The 18,208-nt window shown below is 36.7% G+C and overlaps 1 protein-coding gene across 1 annotated transcript in view; it reads left to right on the forward strand.

Moving 5' to 3' along the window:
* Window positions 1-6,114: 6,114 nt before the first annotated feature.
* The window catches only part of LOC104621619 (arf-GAP with SH3 domain, ANK repeat and PH domain-containing protein 1-like), a gene marked incomplete at its 5' end in the record, with an annotated part of 81,120 nt that continues 69,026 nt past the window's right edge, over window positions 6,115-18,208 (forward strand). The window contains 2 exon segments of the mRNA XM_010288150.1: window positions 6,115-6,187; window positions 14,285-14,430. Of these exon segments, the coding sequence (XP_010286452.1) occupies window positions 6,115-6,187; window positions 14,285-14,430 (219 nt within the window).

Raw genomic sequence — 18,208 nt, forward strand, 5'->3', positions numbered from 1 at the left:
TCAGCGGCATGGAATAATGTATGAACCTGTCTAGTCTGCGTTTATTATCCATCTGATAAAGTCTGGATTTTATTGTGAAGAAAACTGATACTGGTGCTGAACAACTGTGACTTTGCTGAACAGCTATGACTTTGTAAGGTGCCATTGCTCTGCTTCACTATGTGGATATTGTAACTGGGACCTGAGCAGATGGCAGGCACGTTTTCTAGTACAGACAATAGTAACCGTCACTTCTGTGCCAGAGTTAGATTACTGTGTAAATTGGTGAGATACTCACTACTTTTAGTCCCTCAAAGCCAATATATCATCCATGTATTTTCTGCAAAATAATTAAACTTGTATTTGACAGTACATGCACGTGACTACCAAGCATTTATTATACCCATTTTATACTTCCTATGGATTGTTTTATTAATATAGGAAAATAATTTCTTAAAATACATGGGGGATTTTTTGTCATGAGTGCATAAATTGTGCATGCTCTAATAGCCTTCAGGCTTCTGTCATGGGTTTATCTTGTGCAAAATAGTGTAATTGTTTGAAACACTTCTGTTTTGGTGTATTATTTTATGGGTGGGTTTTGGTCGTGATAGGATACGAAATTTTTTAGGGCAAACCTCCTACAAATGGGGTGAAATTCTAAACGTCCTCTGATACGAGGATGAGCAGTTTGTTCCAGTTGGAAATTGCATCTCCTCTGGATAATAATCTACTTGAAGGGATTAATAATGTATGCTGGCATATTGATGTGGTTGTCAGTGTCTTGAGCCACACTTGTCTTTTTATTATTGTAAGGCTGAAACAGAAATCAGTGGGGTTTTTTTCCTCTTCAAATTGTAAAGGTTTGCAAGGTACACAAAACATGTTTGGTGTTTTAGTAGATCTAGTGGGCTGAAGGGGCCGTAGTGTCCTCTGTGCAAATGTGTGCCTCTAGGATGATGCTGATTGCTAGAAGAGCTAAATTTAATATATATACAAAACACTTTTGTGATCAGCTTCTGTAATAGTAGTTTTACATCAGTCAAGAAAGGATGATTGTGTTGCTCAAACCATGCTTTTCATGTTTATTAGGAATAAGTACGCCATACATTCTTAAGTATGATCTCTAGTATATAGACTTTTACAGACACACACATGCATGCAAAAACACACATCTTAGTACCTACACGCATGCATGCACACAAATACATACAATTAGTGGTCTATCTAAATTTGAGTTTGGCAGTTTTTAGTATGTCAGAGGTGGATAGCAATCCAGAATCTAGCACTTTACACACTGCACAGTAGTATAATTTCTGGTTTAAAATTTAGAAGCTATTAAAACAAAGCACAGCCCAGAAATAGAAATACCCTTTACTGAGAAGAGATCAGGTTGAAGAGAGTTGAAGAGAGGCAAAAGCAGTGTCTGTCTGCGTGAAGAGCAGTGCACGGCGCTGCCTCATCTAGCAGAGAGGGCTATGTTGTGGGTTATGAGATGTCAACATACACCTTTCCTGAGCTGGTACTGACTTTGTGTGCTGTGTCATGCTGGTGAAAGTGTACATGCAGCTACCCGGTGATCTACATCAGTGAAATGATCCTTTGGGAGGACTCGCCTTAACTCCACACCAAAATTATTTTAATTTTGTTTTCATAGATAGACAAGTGTTCCAGTGTTTATATTGGTATGAATAGTTACCAGTAAATGTACAACTTGAGGGAGGATGCTGCAAGAAGTCTTGTCTCTGAATGTGGAATGGTAGCTGTAAGTACAAATTTCTATTAATGTGCAATGCACTGATGAAAGGTGAGCTAAATCCACAGTCTTCAAAAGGAGTGCCTGGTTTTCATGGAGCTGAGGTCACCACAGCAGCTCCTGAACTGGATCACAGTGTAGCCAACATGAGTGCTCTGGTATGAGGAAGGAGAGGCAGTGCTCGCTTAGATTTGAATCACAGAATCATTAAGGTTGGAAAAGACCTTTAAGATCATCAAGTCCAACCATCAACCCAACATCACCATGCCCACATGAACTAGGTTGGTGATTTGAAATTGCAGACTAGGTTCGAAGTAGCTAAATTTTAGCAGAAAGGAGAAATTAAATCTGGGGTGACTGTCTGGGGGATTCCAAACTGGTTGGTTAGAAGAGCTGATCTTGCACGATCAGAAGATTTTCTTCTTGAGTATAAGCTTCAATATATGGGAATGTAGGAATATGAAAACTTGACAGGGCGTATGTCAGAGATCATGCATAGCAAATCTGCTGAGTATGAGGAGCTTTCCTTGTTTAATTTTATATAAGCAGATTAAATATGGTGGTTTGGATTTTTTTTTCTTCATGTCTTCACAATATGTCCCAAGGGTTTTTGTGAACACTAATTTTGCATTATTAAGGCTGAGAGAGTTGGGGTTGTTCAGCTTGGAGAAGAGAAGGTTCCAGGGAGACCTTATTGCAGCCTTTCAGCACTTAAAGGGGGCTTTTAAGAAAGACGGGGACAGACTTTTTTACCAGGGCCTGTTGCAATAGGACAGGGGATCATGGTTTTAAATTGAGAGAGGGTAGATTTAGACTAGATCTAAGGAAGAATTTTTTGACAATGAGGGCAGTGAAACACTGGCACAGGTTGCCCAGAGAGGTGGTAGATGCCCCATCCCTGGAAACATTCGAGGCCAGGTTGGACGGGGCTCTGAGCACCCTGATCTAGTTGAAGATGTCCCTGCTCATTGCAGGGGGGTTGGACTAGATGTTTTTTAAAGGAACCTTCCAACCCAAACGATTCTATGATTCTATGCTTATTTTGAATAAAGATGGAGCTTGTCTCCAGAATAACCGTTTTCATCCAAGGAGGTAGCAAATCTGAGTTACAGTTACCTTTAGTAAATTATCTGACTTTTTAGAAAGCGTAAGAGGGTAAGAACATGTTCTCCCAGGGAAGATAAAAAGACCTCTTGGGAGGTGGTATCACAGAAATGAAGAAATGAAGAAAGAAGCGTTTTCCAGTAATGAGTGGTGATGAGGGGGAGTTGTGTAGGAAGGAGAACATCTGAATACCTAGAGATTGTCACAGAGCCTCCTTGTACTTTTCAATAATGTAACTGTATGTTGCTTACTAGAAGATCAGATTCTTACTTTTCTAAGGGGTAAAGTTACGTAGTATTCTAAATAATGGAAAATAAAATTAACAGGTACTGTAAAAGCATGCTTCCACCTAACTGGGGAAAGCAAGGCTGTTCCTTTCCAGTTGAACACCCTTAAAACATTACTCTGGAATAATAATTGAACTGAGCATTGAGTGCAACATCCTTCCTTTGCAGCAGAGTGCTGCTAAAAATTACCAGCAAAAGGCATTGAAGAGGAATGTAATGTATTTCGAAACAAGCTATGTACAGTTATATAAAACAAACAAATCAAAAACAAACAACCAAAAAAACCCCACCCAAAAAACACCCCTAGATACCAGTTTTTATATACCTAGAATCCTACATAGGATTGGGTTTCCGCTGTGGAAAGCATTTTACTTTGCCCTGGTATACAGTTGTAAGTGTGTGCAGATTTGTTTTATTTAGAGAGTTTTGGACTAAGAAGAACTAGTTCATGTAAAGATCATATTTGCAAATATAAAAATAGAAAATTGACCTGTGATGTCATTCTGATTTAGATCACTGGCTCCTTCAGGCAGTGGTGTCATGTCTGCATATTGCTTTGCTCGGTGATTGTTCTCTTAAAATAATGAATGTTCCCTTCCCTTCCGCTCCCATATTAGTGATTAAATTTAATTCTATATCGGTTCTAATTTGGATGATTTTTCTAGTCTATTTGCCCTCGTCTTCTTGACAGATATCTTTAGGAACAAGTACCATGTTTCTTGGAGGTTCTGTATTTGTTTTCTCCTCCTGAGTGTCCAGTTTGCTTCAATATTAGAACTTAATACAAAGTTTTGTCTCTGAATCTCATCAATGTTAACCATTGTCTTTTTTCCAAAATATTGGTTTCAAATTCTAATACTATCCTGCATTCAAACTCTCAGTAGACAAGTGAATCATTTTTTTCTGGTCATTGAAGATGGAGAGAACTTCAGTAGAAATGTATGATAACAACTGTCTTGCATAGCATGCAAGCAGAAGCAACAGCTTTTGACAGTGTTTGCAAATGAATCCAAGGAGAATCACCTGCTGTGCACTGTCTTGAAAATGAACACAGAGTTCTTAATATTTTATTAAGTTTGAAATTTTTAATTCTTTCTGTCAAGATGAAAGTCAGGTAAAATCCAATATTTTACTGGGGAGCAAAAGAAATAATGATATTTGCAGTTCTGAATGTTTGAATCCATTGTTCTGCTGCAAATGAAAAACTAGAGATATAGTATTAGAAAGCACTTACATAAATTCTGTGGTTCCAAACTTTCTAGCTTTAGCGACCACAGATGTGGCTGTGTGATTTGAGAATATGGTGTTTTTCAGTTAAAGAACAGAAATACTACATTTTCTTTTATAACAGACTTTCATATATTGTTCAACTATAGCATTTTGTTTGGTTAAAATTGGGCCACTCCAAAATAGAACTATTATACATTAATTGGTTTCCTTCTATGTGGGTTCCTACTGTGAGCATGCGTACACCGAAACACTCAGCGTTTTGAACTTACCTAGGAGCAGTACCCTCATGTATGACCACCTCCAGTGCTTGACACTCTAGTTGACCTGGAGCTCCTACTGTGGTTTTTTGGAGCCTCTTAATGCCCAGTGCAATATACTTTAATAATCTCAGCTTTGACTGTGAAAAAACTCTGCTTATTGGTTTTCACTTGTAGTGTTGCTGGTGATGACCCTCTCTGATGAGGTACACCTTGCTGTAGGAGTAGCTGACATTCTGCCTTGGTCTGCCAGTCTTCTCATACTAGACCCACAGGAGCTCCAGTCTTTCAGGTGTTTGGATAATATGGGTACCCACGGGTCTCTGCAACATGAACTTTGTGGTCTACAACAGCTAACAGTCTCAGTTGGGCTGCTATCCTGACAGTAATTCTGAGTGCAAGGTTTCCAATCTTCAGTGATTTGAATGTGAATATAATGTGGCAAACACTGCCAGCTTCATTAAAACTTGAGATATTGATCTAACTTTACTTATGTGATGGGAGATTGCCTACGATCTACATAGGGAAAAAATATAGGAAATTATTTAAACATTTCTCTGTGTGGTCTCCATGGATAGCAGGGAACCATATACAACTTGTTAAGTATGCAGAACATCTGAAACTCATACTTCAGTGAAATTAACTGGATCACTGCGCACAATACCAGTATGTGGCTTTTAAGGTTCTTAATTCCACAAGTCTAGACTAATGTATACTTTGATTTTATTTTCTGCTGTATCATAATAGTTCTTTCTCATGTTAATTTGTTTTCGTACATCAACCAGTGGGTAGAGAGAAGTTCCGTTGCTTAAAAAGGAAGTACCTAGAAATAAAATCCTAAATTCATCATTGCTTAATAACATTTTCTTCTGGATTTTGAAATTATTGCAGAAAATTTGAAATTCAGAATGATGGAATAATGAAAAAGCATATTTGAGTATTATTATTATTAGAAATATTTCCTTTCAGTCACATTACGTTGCTCAAAGTCAGATCTTAGTCCTTTTTCTTTTGATTTGCTACTTTTCATCTTCTGTATTTATAAAATTCTGTTGCAGAGTTTGGGGCAAGAGTTTGGCATGATAATCCATGTCTATAGGTGGAAGACTACTACTGTGGGAAAACCATACAACTTTACAGGCAGTTTAATTGCAGTAGAAACTATAGAGCTGTAATAGAAGCATCAGCTAACTATTTCTTGTCTTCCCCCCCCAATATATTACAATTTCAATAAATGCTTTGTCTCTTGCAAAACTAAAAGTGTTTTTCTTTTAGCATTGTCACTGCTGCTCTACTCTGCCTTCCCAGTGTTTTCAGTTCAGTTTTTTAATTAATTGTGAAGGGGTTGAATGACCTCCAGCTTCCTGCAGGCTGAATTTGTTGTATGTGCAGTTTTTTCCAGCCTGTGAAACTACTTGTCTGCTTCTTTGAAAATGTTATAGTGTATGCTGTTGATTAATGAAGTAAATATTTAAAGTTTGTTTATTTGTTGTTATTGTAGGCATTGGATCAAGACAGAACTGCCCTACAGAAGGTGAAAAAATCTGTGAAAGCAATATATAATTCGGGGCAAGGTAAGACATTGTTTTCAGTTTTACATGAGAACCGAAGCATTTGATTTCAAGTTTGAGAAGTGTCTTGTAATTTATCCTGTTTAAGTGTATACCGTAAGAGATGCTTATCTGTTTTAGGAGTGTTTGGATTTAAAAATTTTCTTTCTCTGCTTCTGATTATACATCTGATTAACATGTTCTCCAATTCTTTCACTCTCATATTCCTTTTCAAAGGCGTCTAGGAGAATTCCCATGGGTAAATTTTCCTGCTGTCGTAACAGTTCAAGTACTTACCTTGGCAATGTCTAGATTGAATGTCCTAGATTGAATTTATGGAGTGCACTTCTAAGTGAAATAAGAATGAGAACTTGTTAAAAAGTTTAAAAAATAAGTAAAAAGAAGTGTCTACAGATAGATGTGTTTATTCCTTCAACACTTGGCTCTCCCCTCATAACATGTACAATAAAAATGACATATCTCCCTTCTTAGATAAAATAATGGAAGTTTATCATTGTTTTGCTTGTTTGAAAGCACCATTGATGTTTTATTGAAGCTATAGTAATAACTTTGATAGGATGATAGGTGGCTGGAATATGAATTGATAATCAGTTTGATTTCAGTACAAATGATCAAACACAGATCAGCACACAAGTGAGGTTTTAAAACTGTTATAAAGTATGCCTGGTTTCTAATGCTGTTTCTCTTAAGGTCTAAAAACTATGGTAGCAGAGCTGTACGTTTTCTAATAACCATCTAGTTGTAAATACTGGGGTTTTGAAAATCACAGTTCCTATTCCCCACCAGTAATAATCAGTTTAGCAAAGTGGCTTCTGAGTGGCCTTAGTTTCTGTGCTGTTTTGGTATGCTGTGTGCTGTCCCGTTAGCTCATGTTTATGGAAGTGTGCGGTTTTTTACTGCACTGAGATTCTTAACTTTTCTGCCAATGACTAATATTGTTGCTTTACTAGCACCATGTTTTAATTAGCTTTTCTGTAACTTCAGTTGATGATGAATGTTTTCCCAATAGACTGTGAAGCCTGATACAAAGTGAGAATAGTATTTGGTACATGTGTGTTTAGTTTTATGCTTTTAAAAGTATTCAGATGCTCCAAGCAGCTTATCCTTTTGAAAGTACTTACTTACTGAATTTCAAAACTGATTAACACTGTAGAACACATGAAAAGTGTTCTGCCTGTTTTGAAATACATAAAAGATACTGGAGATTTTAGCTATCATTTGATTTAAGTATTGTAATAAAAGTAATCTTGTTTTCAATGCCTATAAGTAAGCCGTACTATATGACGATCTAGTCACATTGAGGAAAAGCAGTAGAAGGTTAGCTAATGGTTTTAGCTGGCTGTCTCTGTACTTAAAAAGGACCAGAGGTAGTTAGATTGCTGTTTTTTTCTTTTTGTTTGTTTGTTTGTTTTCTTTTTTTGAACAAGTCTTGTTTCAAAGGTAAAAGTTAGTGTAAAAAGAAAGCACTATGCATAATACTCTAGCTCCCTCTTCAGAATGCTGCCGTGCTAGGCTACATTATAATTTGAAAAGGTGTGCACAGGAGGCAAGTCATGCAGTAACTGATAAACATAAACTACGGTTAGTAAGAGCCAGACTAAAAGCCTGTGTTATACATGTGAAACCTTGTAAAAATAAATATAAAAATAAAGTGATTGAATTAAAACTCAAACTCATTTTTCCTGCTTGTACAAAGAGAATTGCTAAGCCAGCTATTTTCTTATGCTTCAGTGATAAAAGTGGATTTTATTGATGTTTAACTGCACGTAAAACATAGTAAAAAAAAAAAAAGTGGCTTTGTTTTTACCAAAATGCATTGTCACTTCAAGCACAAGTTAGGTGACTATTTTAGTATTTCAAAAGAAAGTTTCTAACTAGATTTTGAGAACTCAAAATCGGAATTTTTTGGAAATTGGAATTGGAAAACCTAATTGTTTCCTAGAAGGTGAGACCGTATTTAAACTACTAGAGCAGGAAATATTTTTTGAAACTCCCCTGCTTCATAACCTCCTTTGAGAACTATGGCTTGACTGGTGAGAAATGGTTATTCAGGAGCAATAGAAATTCTTTCTTCAGTTCAGTAATCCAATTCATGCCCTACCAACATAGCTAGGATTTTTTGGTTTGTATTGGGGTTGGTTTTTTTGTTTGTTTGCCTGAAGCAACATTTGAACAGTGACATTCACACAATGCAACGTCTCATCCACAATTCTTCAGAAAGTCCTAGCTGCCTGGTGTGTTGGTTTGTTCCTCTTCATTGCTGAATGCTGAAACGCCAGGGGCTCTCTTATGTTACGAAGAGAGCTTAAATGTCACCCAAATACTTTTTGCTTTCCTGTGCACATCCCTCACCCATTTGTCGTATTTAGATTTAGATCTACTGCTGTGGAAAAGAAAACATAGCAGCACAGAAATGTGGAAATCCCTTAAAAAGGTCCCATCCCTGTTTCCCTGTCTGAAAATACTATTTGGGAACATACTGCTTATGAAATCCAGTGAGACGTACAAACTGATCCCCCTTTCTCACCACTTTCTCCTTACCTGGCTTGCCCTTTATTTCTGGCGTGTAACTGCGTCTGTAACTAGGAACCCATCTTATGAGAATGGTGCTTGAACTTCAGGGAGAATCTGTTCTGACTAGCTTTCCCATAACATTTGGATTGAATTGTAACAGCAGTAGATTGCACAATTAGTTTTGTTGTAGATTTTTCAATAGCTCTTTTTCATTAGTTCCCTGGTATAACTCCCAAATGTAGTCGAAAGAATTTACACAATGGAGAAATAAAGACATAAAATCCATGCAAGACTAAAGGTACTGAGCCAGACCAGTAGTGCATGTGGTCTCCTGCAATGATCAACAACAGATGCTTGAGGAAGTAGAAAAATGGTGCAAAGATGGAATGATTTTTTATTTTTTAGCTATTTTTTAACACTTTCTCAGCTCACAATGATATGAAGGCCAGCAATGACATGAGTCAGGACTGATACTGTGATGCATGATACTTCTTAATGGACTTCTACCATTCATTTTGACTAAGGAATTTAAATTCATGTAAATCTTTATTATACATGGTCTTGCATAAATCCAGTTAAATGTACCCTTGCTCCCTTACGAAGTTGTTCCATGCATGCTCTTCAGGCCTTGACTCCCCGGAGGAGGAGACTGACCCTGTCCATATCTCAAGGCATTGGCCTCAAGTCCATCAGAATTACTCACGTGTTGTCAAATTGAGGGACTTTTGCATGTTCTGGGGAGTTTGTAGGGGACTTAGAAGTCCCAAAGCTTGCTAGAGTAGTGTTGGACAACTTTTTGGTGGATTGAATCCAAACTTGATTCTGTATCGTCCATTCTACCTATTGAAATAGATTTCTGTATTGAGTTGTTTCCACAATCACCCACAAATATGTAAGGGGAAGGGTAGAACCCAAGCTCCAATATGGATATCTTTGTTGTAGTAGTCTGTGTTTGGACAGATTAATCTTTGGAGTCAGCTTTTGTTTCTATTGCCCTGAATAATTTATAGTATTGCATGGAGAACAACAGAGTTTATCACTATGAATTTTATTTCCTAACTCATTTGTATGGTATTAAACTATGTGGACCTTATCACTGTTCTATATAGGACTTCACTAGTGACCTCCCTCTGTTGAGAAAATGAACTCTTGATTCTTTCCTTTCTCCCAGCTCATCTTTTTGACCTGTTTTTCCTCTGTGTGAGGCTCATCCCTCTTATTCCTTGTTTGCTTAGTTCCTCTTAGTGTTTTGGTGAGGGACAGACCTTTTCAGAAATCCAAACAGATCATTTAGTGTGGATTTGGTCTCCCCACATGCTTGTTGATCCCCTGGGGGGCAGAGATTTGTGAAGTAAAAATCTATTTTTATAAAATCTGTGTTTTATGTTCAGCATTTTGTATTTATCCACATGTCTACCGGTTCTGTTCTGCACTTTAATTTCTACAAATTTGCCCAAGGAATACGTCAGCATTATTGCTCTGCTGGTGCGTGCTTGAATTCTCGGTTCTCTCTGGAGCTCTTATTAAAAATTGCTGTTATATTTGCTTCTCATTCTTCCTGTAGCATTGAGGCTATTAGAAATAAGAGGCTTTACTTTACAACTCTGTAGTTTGCCTATTTTATATTTTTGTACTTGGGTTTAAGTGGCTTGCCATTGCTCATTTTGTCAGCTTTTATGAATACTACTGTTACCACTCAGATTTGGTATAAACCCTCTGAAACAGCATTGAAAGAAAATTCCATGAGAACTTCTTCAAGCACGGCAGTGATGAACATAGATGCAAAAAGTAGTCCTTTACCTCTCTGGGCTGGCTTATCTCTCAGTGCTCTTACACCATGATGATCTAGAGAAACTTGTAGACTTGCTGAGATGCTCCTTGCTCTGCAAATCTTAAAAAAAAGAGGTTTTCATTACTTTTCCCTTCAGCAATTTCAGTCCAGAAGGCATTATTATTGTTATCAAGTCCAGATAAGAATATGCTGCTCAAATATTTTTTTTTCTATTACTTTTTCATTACAGTTCAGCTTTGTGAAGGATGAAATGAGAAAGGATTCTTTCTTATTTCAAATAACTTTTTTTGCCATCCTTTTTAACCTTGCCAGCTTTCTTGCTTTTTCTAAAGTCTTTCTGAGTCTTTTTTCATGTGTATGTTTTTCCATTCATAAATGCAACTTGGCTCTGACTTTGGTTATTTTTCCTCTGGCTACTCAGGGAACAAAGCCGTTTTATAAGTGCAACATAAAAATAGTTTCAAGTTGATCAGGATTCTGGATTGTGATTTTTTTTTTTCTTTTTTTCTTTTTTTTTTTTCTTTTTTTTTTTTTGACTTAACCAGATATGGAGATGTATTATTCTCAGTAATTTAGCCATTCTTCTGGTTTCTTTGTGGGTAGTTTAAGTATAATCAGTGACATGAAAGAGTTGCATTTGGGGCCCAGAGCAAGAGTGCTCCCTGCTTCTGGTGAGTACTACTGTGTAGCAAAAGGCTGCTGTAAGCTGCTGTGGCTGTTGTTCCTTCCTCAGTTGCCTGGATTTGTGTCTTCCGATGCATCTGTATTTTTTCCTTCCCTTAACGTATAATGCTCACAATATATGCATTACAGTGCAGAAGTGAGTGTTGCCGCAGCATTGCTGTGCAACGAGCCCTACCAAGGTTTTCTAAAAAACAAAGGTAAATTCTTTGCTGGGTGTTTCTCAGGTTTAGAACAGAACGGAGTTGGAAGGGACCTACAATGATCATCTAGTCCAACTGCCTCCAGTTGAAGGTGTGAACTGTGGAGAAAAAAAGATGCATCTTTCAGCTTGGAAAATACCACTGCTATATCCAGTCCAGTATGTTGCTTTATACTATATCCTATATGTGCCGTTCTGTAGTGAGGTGCTCGACGGGCTCAGGTACTGGCTGCCTTGCCAGATCCCATTGGGGAGGGGGTGGTTTGTGAGGCCCCTTTCCCTGCCTGTAGCCCCTTTGAAGGGATTGTCAGTGGGTGCAGAGCCCATCCTCAAATGTCCGTAGTTCTGGCACCTCTCAAGGAGCTGCTGAAGGAGGAGGATGTCTGTCTGGGGCAGCTGTTCTATTTTCATCACAGTACTGAGCTTTGTTTATGATATCGAGAAGACATGAGCCAGTTCTAGAAGGCAAACACTATCCTTCGTACGGACCGCTGTCGGTGTCGTGTCTGTCTCCAGGGTTAGCAAAGTCCTTCCTACAGTACTTGTGTCTAAGGAAGAAGACATCAAGTCATGCACATGGTAGTTTTCTTTATGCAAAGGAAATTCTGTTAGGACGTGGGGAAGTAATTTCTGTGTTTGTATGAGGCATCTGCAGGGAGGTAAAGCACGTACTTTAAGCACGTTGATTTTCATACGTTGCATTTCAGTATAGGCTATGTTGCAGATCTAATTGTTCATCTATGTGCCTTTAAGGTCGCATAGGGAACTACTTTACCTCTTCAACAGAAAATACTACTCCTTTTACGAGACTTGCATTGATACTTATGTAAAAATTAAAAATCTATTATTCTTACACAGTACTTGAATTTTGTGTGTATGTGTGTGGTAATTACAGAAGTTTTCCCTTTAGATCTTAATCAAAGCCTCATGTCTAGATTTAGGTGATTTGTGATCTGGGATTCTTGAGAATTTCCTATATATTGTTCTAGGACAATGATGTGCTTCCTGCTTCCTCTCTCTGACCGGGAATTTCTTTTGACTTTCCACAGATAAAAGGAAATGGTCATCTTCAGCTCTTTTTCAGTCTCTTTACAAAATTACGTTTGAAAATGCTCTATGAAACAACACAGCACTTAAAATCAAAATGCTAGGAAATACGGTGGGGTTAAAAGTGCTTCCCTGGCAAGGACAGGGGTTCCATGATCCAGCAGGTTTCCTTCCAACCTTGTTCCACTATCCTTCCTTTTCCTTCAGAGCAGTGGGGTACATTTAAACTTTCTTAGCTCAGGACTGCGTAAGCCAAAGCTCCTTCTTAGATAGTCTTCTGTGTCTACTTTATGCAACGGCTTTTACATCAAAACAAAATGCATATTTTATATACTGGTGTCTTTGGTTTTAATGCTAAGCTGTTTGATTAAAAGCGTATGCTTTTGGAACAGTTTTGCTCTTATTAAAAACATGCTGTTTGAGTTTCAGCTCCACATTAACATATGATTAAATACTTGGCCTTTTGAAAGCCTCAGTGTTAATGTCTGATTTTAGAATATATCTTGTCTCATGTGTGGCATTTGTTTTTGGTATATAGGCGTTGTGATTGTTTTGTGGTTTTGTGGATATTTTTTTTGTCGCCTCATAGGTTTTCACTTTTTTTGTTGGAGCTTTAGGTCACTGTTGTTTTGAGTACCTGTAATACCTTAGAAGTGTTAGCTCTTAGATAATGTCAAAGTAGATTAAGGCATTTTGGGGCATTGTTCATGAGCCTTTTTTGAAACTTGTGTCTTCCCCCCCCGTTCTTTTTTTTTTTCAGTCTCCCCCCCATTCCCACCCCTCCCCTTGTAATTCAAAAGCTCCCAGGCAATATGACAACTTGAAGAATGATGCATGTCTTTTGGGGAAAAACATGGTACATATTGGCAACTATTCTCTCTTTTTCCTGCCTTTCATTGCACGGAACTTGTTCTAGTTGGAATAGTTCTGTGGTTTTGTGTTTGTGGCTTACAGAAAAAAAATAGTAAGACTAGGAAACGCATTAAAGTGAAATGTTGATTTAATTAATACCAACAATATTCCTCTAAGAGAGATGGAGGTGATAAAGTGTGTCCCAAAGGGCTGTAGTGGCAAATTTTCTATTTAAAGATGCTAAAATAGAAGTAACAAAAAATACGGAAACAGATGCCATAAGGAAATGAAATAGAAGGAGGAAAACAAATTTCAGGCACAATGGTCTGTAATTCAGAATTTCCTTCATCCTTGAATTAAGGATTTTGCTCACTTTCACTGGCTTCAATTTCATCTTCTTGGTTCTGGCCTCTCTGGATGTCCAATTTGCTATTAAATATATTGAAACAAGCCTTTGGCTAGATAGCAGTATACATGCCATTCTGTGCGGTTACTCAGTTTTACAAAACAGGTGAAAAGGGAATCTTTGTCTCTAAGACATGTTTCTTCTTTTAAACTTGCAGTCAGATTCAGACTTGTTTTCCTTAGTTTTATATCTGATACTATTTAATATATTTGTTCTGTAAAAGTATCCTACATTACAATATAAGAACGATTACATTAAAGTAGACATACAAATTACGATGTTGTTTACAAAATAAACACATGTACTTACATTGTTGGATTGATCTTCTATTGATCTTATTACTTTATTAATAACTACAGAGCTTTTTTCATTGAACTACTACAAATTCAAGTCATTGATTTAAAAGAAGCAGATACATGTCCATTTGCTAAATAGTTCTTTTTAATATTGAAATTATTGTAATTTTCAGTAAACACATTAATTTGTGGCTTTTTTGAAAGTACTGTTTTGTCAGTTGGTTTGTCACTGTATTGCAATACATAAGCTTAAATAATAAATGACGGTCTATAAAAAAGAAACTTTCTGACTTTTAACTTTTCTTTGCAGATCATGTTCAAAATGAAGAAAACTATGCACAAGTACTAGATAAATTTGGAAGTAATTTTTTAAGTCGGGATAATCCAGATCTTGGCACAGCTTTTGTAAAATTTTCCACGCTTACTAAAGAATTATCAACGCTGCTGAAGAACCTGGTGAGGAGTTTCAAACTTTCTTAGTTTTTTAGTTTCTCCAAAGTAAAGTACAGTGCAACAATTTCATGATCCTTATGACTGATGATAACTTTAGAGATGCCTTCAATTTTTTTCAAAAACCAACACAGTAATTTCTGGAGAGATTATTTGTAAAGGGTGTTATTACACACTAGCTGTGTTTGATTGTTAATTGGCTGTTAAGAAGAAAAATGTAAGTGTTGAGGAGTCACTTGAGGCATCATTCTCAAGTGATTGATGGTGTTATATATCTCTTTTTATGGACCTTATTTTAAGTCATTACCTGACTTGAAGTCTTTCCAGTTAAAAATCCAAAACCAGTAGTTATAGCTGTTTTGTCTTTCCTCAAAAAGAGAAACTCACTTTTTGGAAGAAAAATAACTATTTGGGGAGTGTACTTAAATGGTGTCAATAGTCCATTCTCCTTGTGGTATACAAAGCAGACATTGCTTAAATATTAGGTTTTTGAAGTGGTTTAAAGGTTTGTCTCACCTAAAGTTTGTCTTAAACCTTATACTTCTGAATGCTGGATAATAAAACTGTAGTCATAGCAAGTATCTTTGAACACTGAAAGTAATGAAGCTACATTTCTTGTGAAATCATGTTTCATGGGTTTGATAGCTGTTGTATTCAGAAAGTGGTAGCTTCAATTTTATATTTTTCTTATAGTTGGGCTTATATCCAAGCTTTTTGATGTATAAAGTATAAGCAATATAACAGGCTTTCTTTACTAGAGTCCCTAGCACGAGCACAACTGCTTTAGTTCCTATCAAAGGTCCATGTAGCCAGTACCCTGGCTTTGACAATTGCCCGAGAGTAAATCTTTAGGGAAGAGTGTAGAAAGAGAGCAAACATATGGGGATAACTTCTGTAAGGTGATCATGAAAACAGTCTTCAGCTCAGAGACATTGGAGCTGGAGGCAGTATCTTTTGCTTTGTAGTCCTTGTTAGGTATTACTGTGCTTGGCACAGAACATGGTGGTTTTCTCCAGAGCACTGAAATGAACTGCTCTCTGAAATATCAATTCTATTTCTTTTGAACTTGGTCCTTTCATTTATCGTTCCTTGATTCTTACATCTTAACAAGAAATATAAGAATTGCCTTATTTTTCCCAGGAATTCACAGATAGCTATCATTCCTCCTTTCCCTTCCTCTGTTACATTTTTAGCTGAGTCTTAGTGATACCGTAACTTGGATTGGCCTCGTTGGTCCTTTCTGTATCTTCTCTTAGTACTCTTGTACCCTTTTCTGAAATAAGGGGGGACAAACGTGAAGGTGGTTCCATTTCTTATTCTCTTTTCTGAGGGCTGATTGTTTTATGATTACTGAGCACTGAGCTTGATGTTTGCAAGGGATTCTATGTTGTAACTTTAAGTTATTTTTTCCTTGAGCCATTTTTCTTGATTATTATTATTTCATAAGCATGATTCTGTATGCAGTTTTCCCTCCTTATGCATCACTTTACATTTTTCAGCATAGACTTCAATCTTTAATTTCATTCTGACAGTGGTGTTACAAGGATCTCATGCAACACTTTATAAAACTAGCTTTTGCTTTACTACCCAGAATAGCTTAGTATCAGCAGACATTCTCCCCTGACTCTCCACTCTTCTGAGATTCACTTATAAACATCTCAGATGGCACAGGCCCTAACAACACTCAAAATGGGGTGTCATTTCTGACCTCTCATGCTTGTGCTTATTTCTGCCTTCTGAGTCTTGCCTCTTCATCACCTGCTCACTCATATAAGGATGATCACACTTATCCTAATAAAGCTTGCTTGCTTTATTACCTGCAACATCCTTTGTTTCAACATTGGCAGTTTTAAAGACCAGTAGATAAAGTGAGCGACCTGCTTTCCCCTGTAAAGACTTCTGTCATTCTGTGTTATTTTGGCCTCCTTTAATCTTACTTCAGCACACAATTAAAAAATGGTTATTTTAAAATGTGTGTTAAAGTGCAGTTGGAGGAGAGTTTGGGACTAGAACTCCAGTTTGTTGGAAACTCTCTGGACTACCATTATTCCTTGCAGGGCTTCCACAGAAATTTTTAACTTCTTTCAACTGGTAAACAAGAAGTGGGGGATTATTTATGTATTTATTTAAAGTAGCACTGATCAAGAGGAAGAAGCTCTTTTAACTTAAGAAGCCACACATTCAAAACAACATCATGCTATTTCAGCTAGACTATGAAGGATTTTCTATTTAGATTTTTGTTGATGGGATTTAAAATAGGCTGTTCCCTAATTTACTTCATTCATCAGTCTCAAGTAGACAATGAGCTTACTTTACTAATGTTTCAACATTTTAAAAACACTTCTTTTTCACCTTCCCTCCAAGACAGTTGATTTTGCTTTGTTGACCCACTGTTGTTCTTGAGCATCAGTCTGATTAATACAGTTACACTGAAAGAAAAAGTTTTTTGTAATTTCAAAATAGAAGTTGAGGTCCAGTGAAAAAACAGTTGAGAGGAGGGCTGTATAATGTCACTGATAAAGCCCCGCAGTAGGAGCTGAGGCTTATGTTAATAAAATCAATTGAAAAAAGGCAGTAGGTATTAAAATGATTGGCAAGCTAATAGGCTTTTTTTTTTTTTTTACACAGAGCAGATTGTTCTTCCCTCATTTAATAAATGTACAATAAAATAATGAATGGTCTTTAAAGACAGGCAGAAGAGTAAGGAATGGAGCTACAGAGTAGGCAACAAAAGATTACTTCAAAAATTTGGATCTGTTTTTTTAAATCTTTTGAACTTTAATTATGATTCATTAAATATTTTCCTATGAATTGTGCTATTATACATATTTCATGAGAAGGAGGGTACAGAATAATTTATTTTCTTCTGTGTGAAGGACTTAAAGAATGATCAGTGATCTTCACTTACTATGATCACTTACTGTGAAGTAAAGCCAGCAACTTGTATTACATACACAACTTTTGGAAACCATCATTTTGAAATGATTGCTCTGCGTACAAGGTCAAGAGTAAAAGCATATCCATTAATCATTTCAACAAAAACAAATAAGTCACTATGCAAATTTTACTGTAAACTGTTGATGTTATCACTAAATATAACATCTGAAACTTAGAACATGTAAATATCATGTTATATTTCTGAGTTGTTTTTTTTTTAAAGATTGTAATATAAGAATGACACATGATGACCACTTCTGTAACATGTGCTAAGGAAAACATTATTGTTCCAACCACAACATCCCATCTTAGTGTAATTGGCTACCTTGCTACTACTCTATTACTACTCATTATTTAATGACCAAACAGCATGTGGAAATGTTTTATCATCATAATTATTGAAATTCTGTAATTTTGTAAAGGTAATTCCATTGTGATTGGCCATTGTCAACACTGGTTTATGTTTTCAGCAATCTGAGAGTCCCACCAGAATCGGTTTCTCTGCTTTTTACTAATTCTACCTCCTTTCCTGTTCCAGGTTTCATTCTTTATGCAGTAATTCATTATAATAGTGCATTAAAAAGCTGTATGAAGATCTGCATATGTGAAACTGAGTGTGTTGATGTCTTTAAATTGATCTAGATAAAGTTTTGGAAGAATATTTGGAGCACTTGTAGATAAAAAAGTTTGCATGGTGCTTGACCTTTTCCAAATGTTTTTTTTTTCCTGTTTTTTTGTCTGTTCCACCCCCCCCCCCAATGTCTGTTTTTTTCCCACCTCCCTTTCCTGTAAATGTCCTCAGCTAATCTTTGTGGGCAAATTATCTTCTCTGCACATCCCTCCTCCT

This window comes from Phaethon lepturus, unplaced genomic scaffold, assembly GCF_000687285.1.
Source record: "Phaethon lepturus isolate BGI_N335 unplaced genomic scaffold, ASM68728v1 scaffold14255, whole genome shotgun sequence".
NCBI lineage: Eukaryota > Metazoa > Chordata > Aves > Phaethontiformes > Phaethontidae > Phaethon > Phaethon lepturus.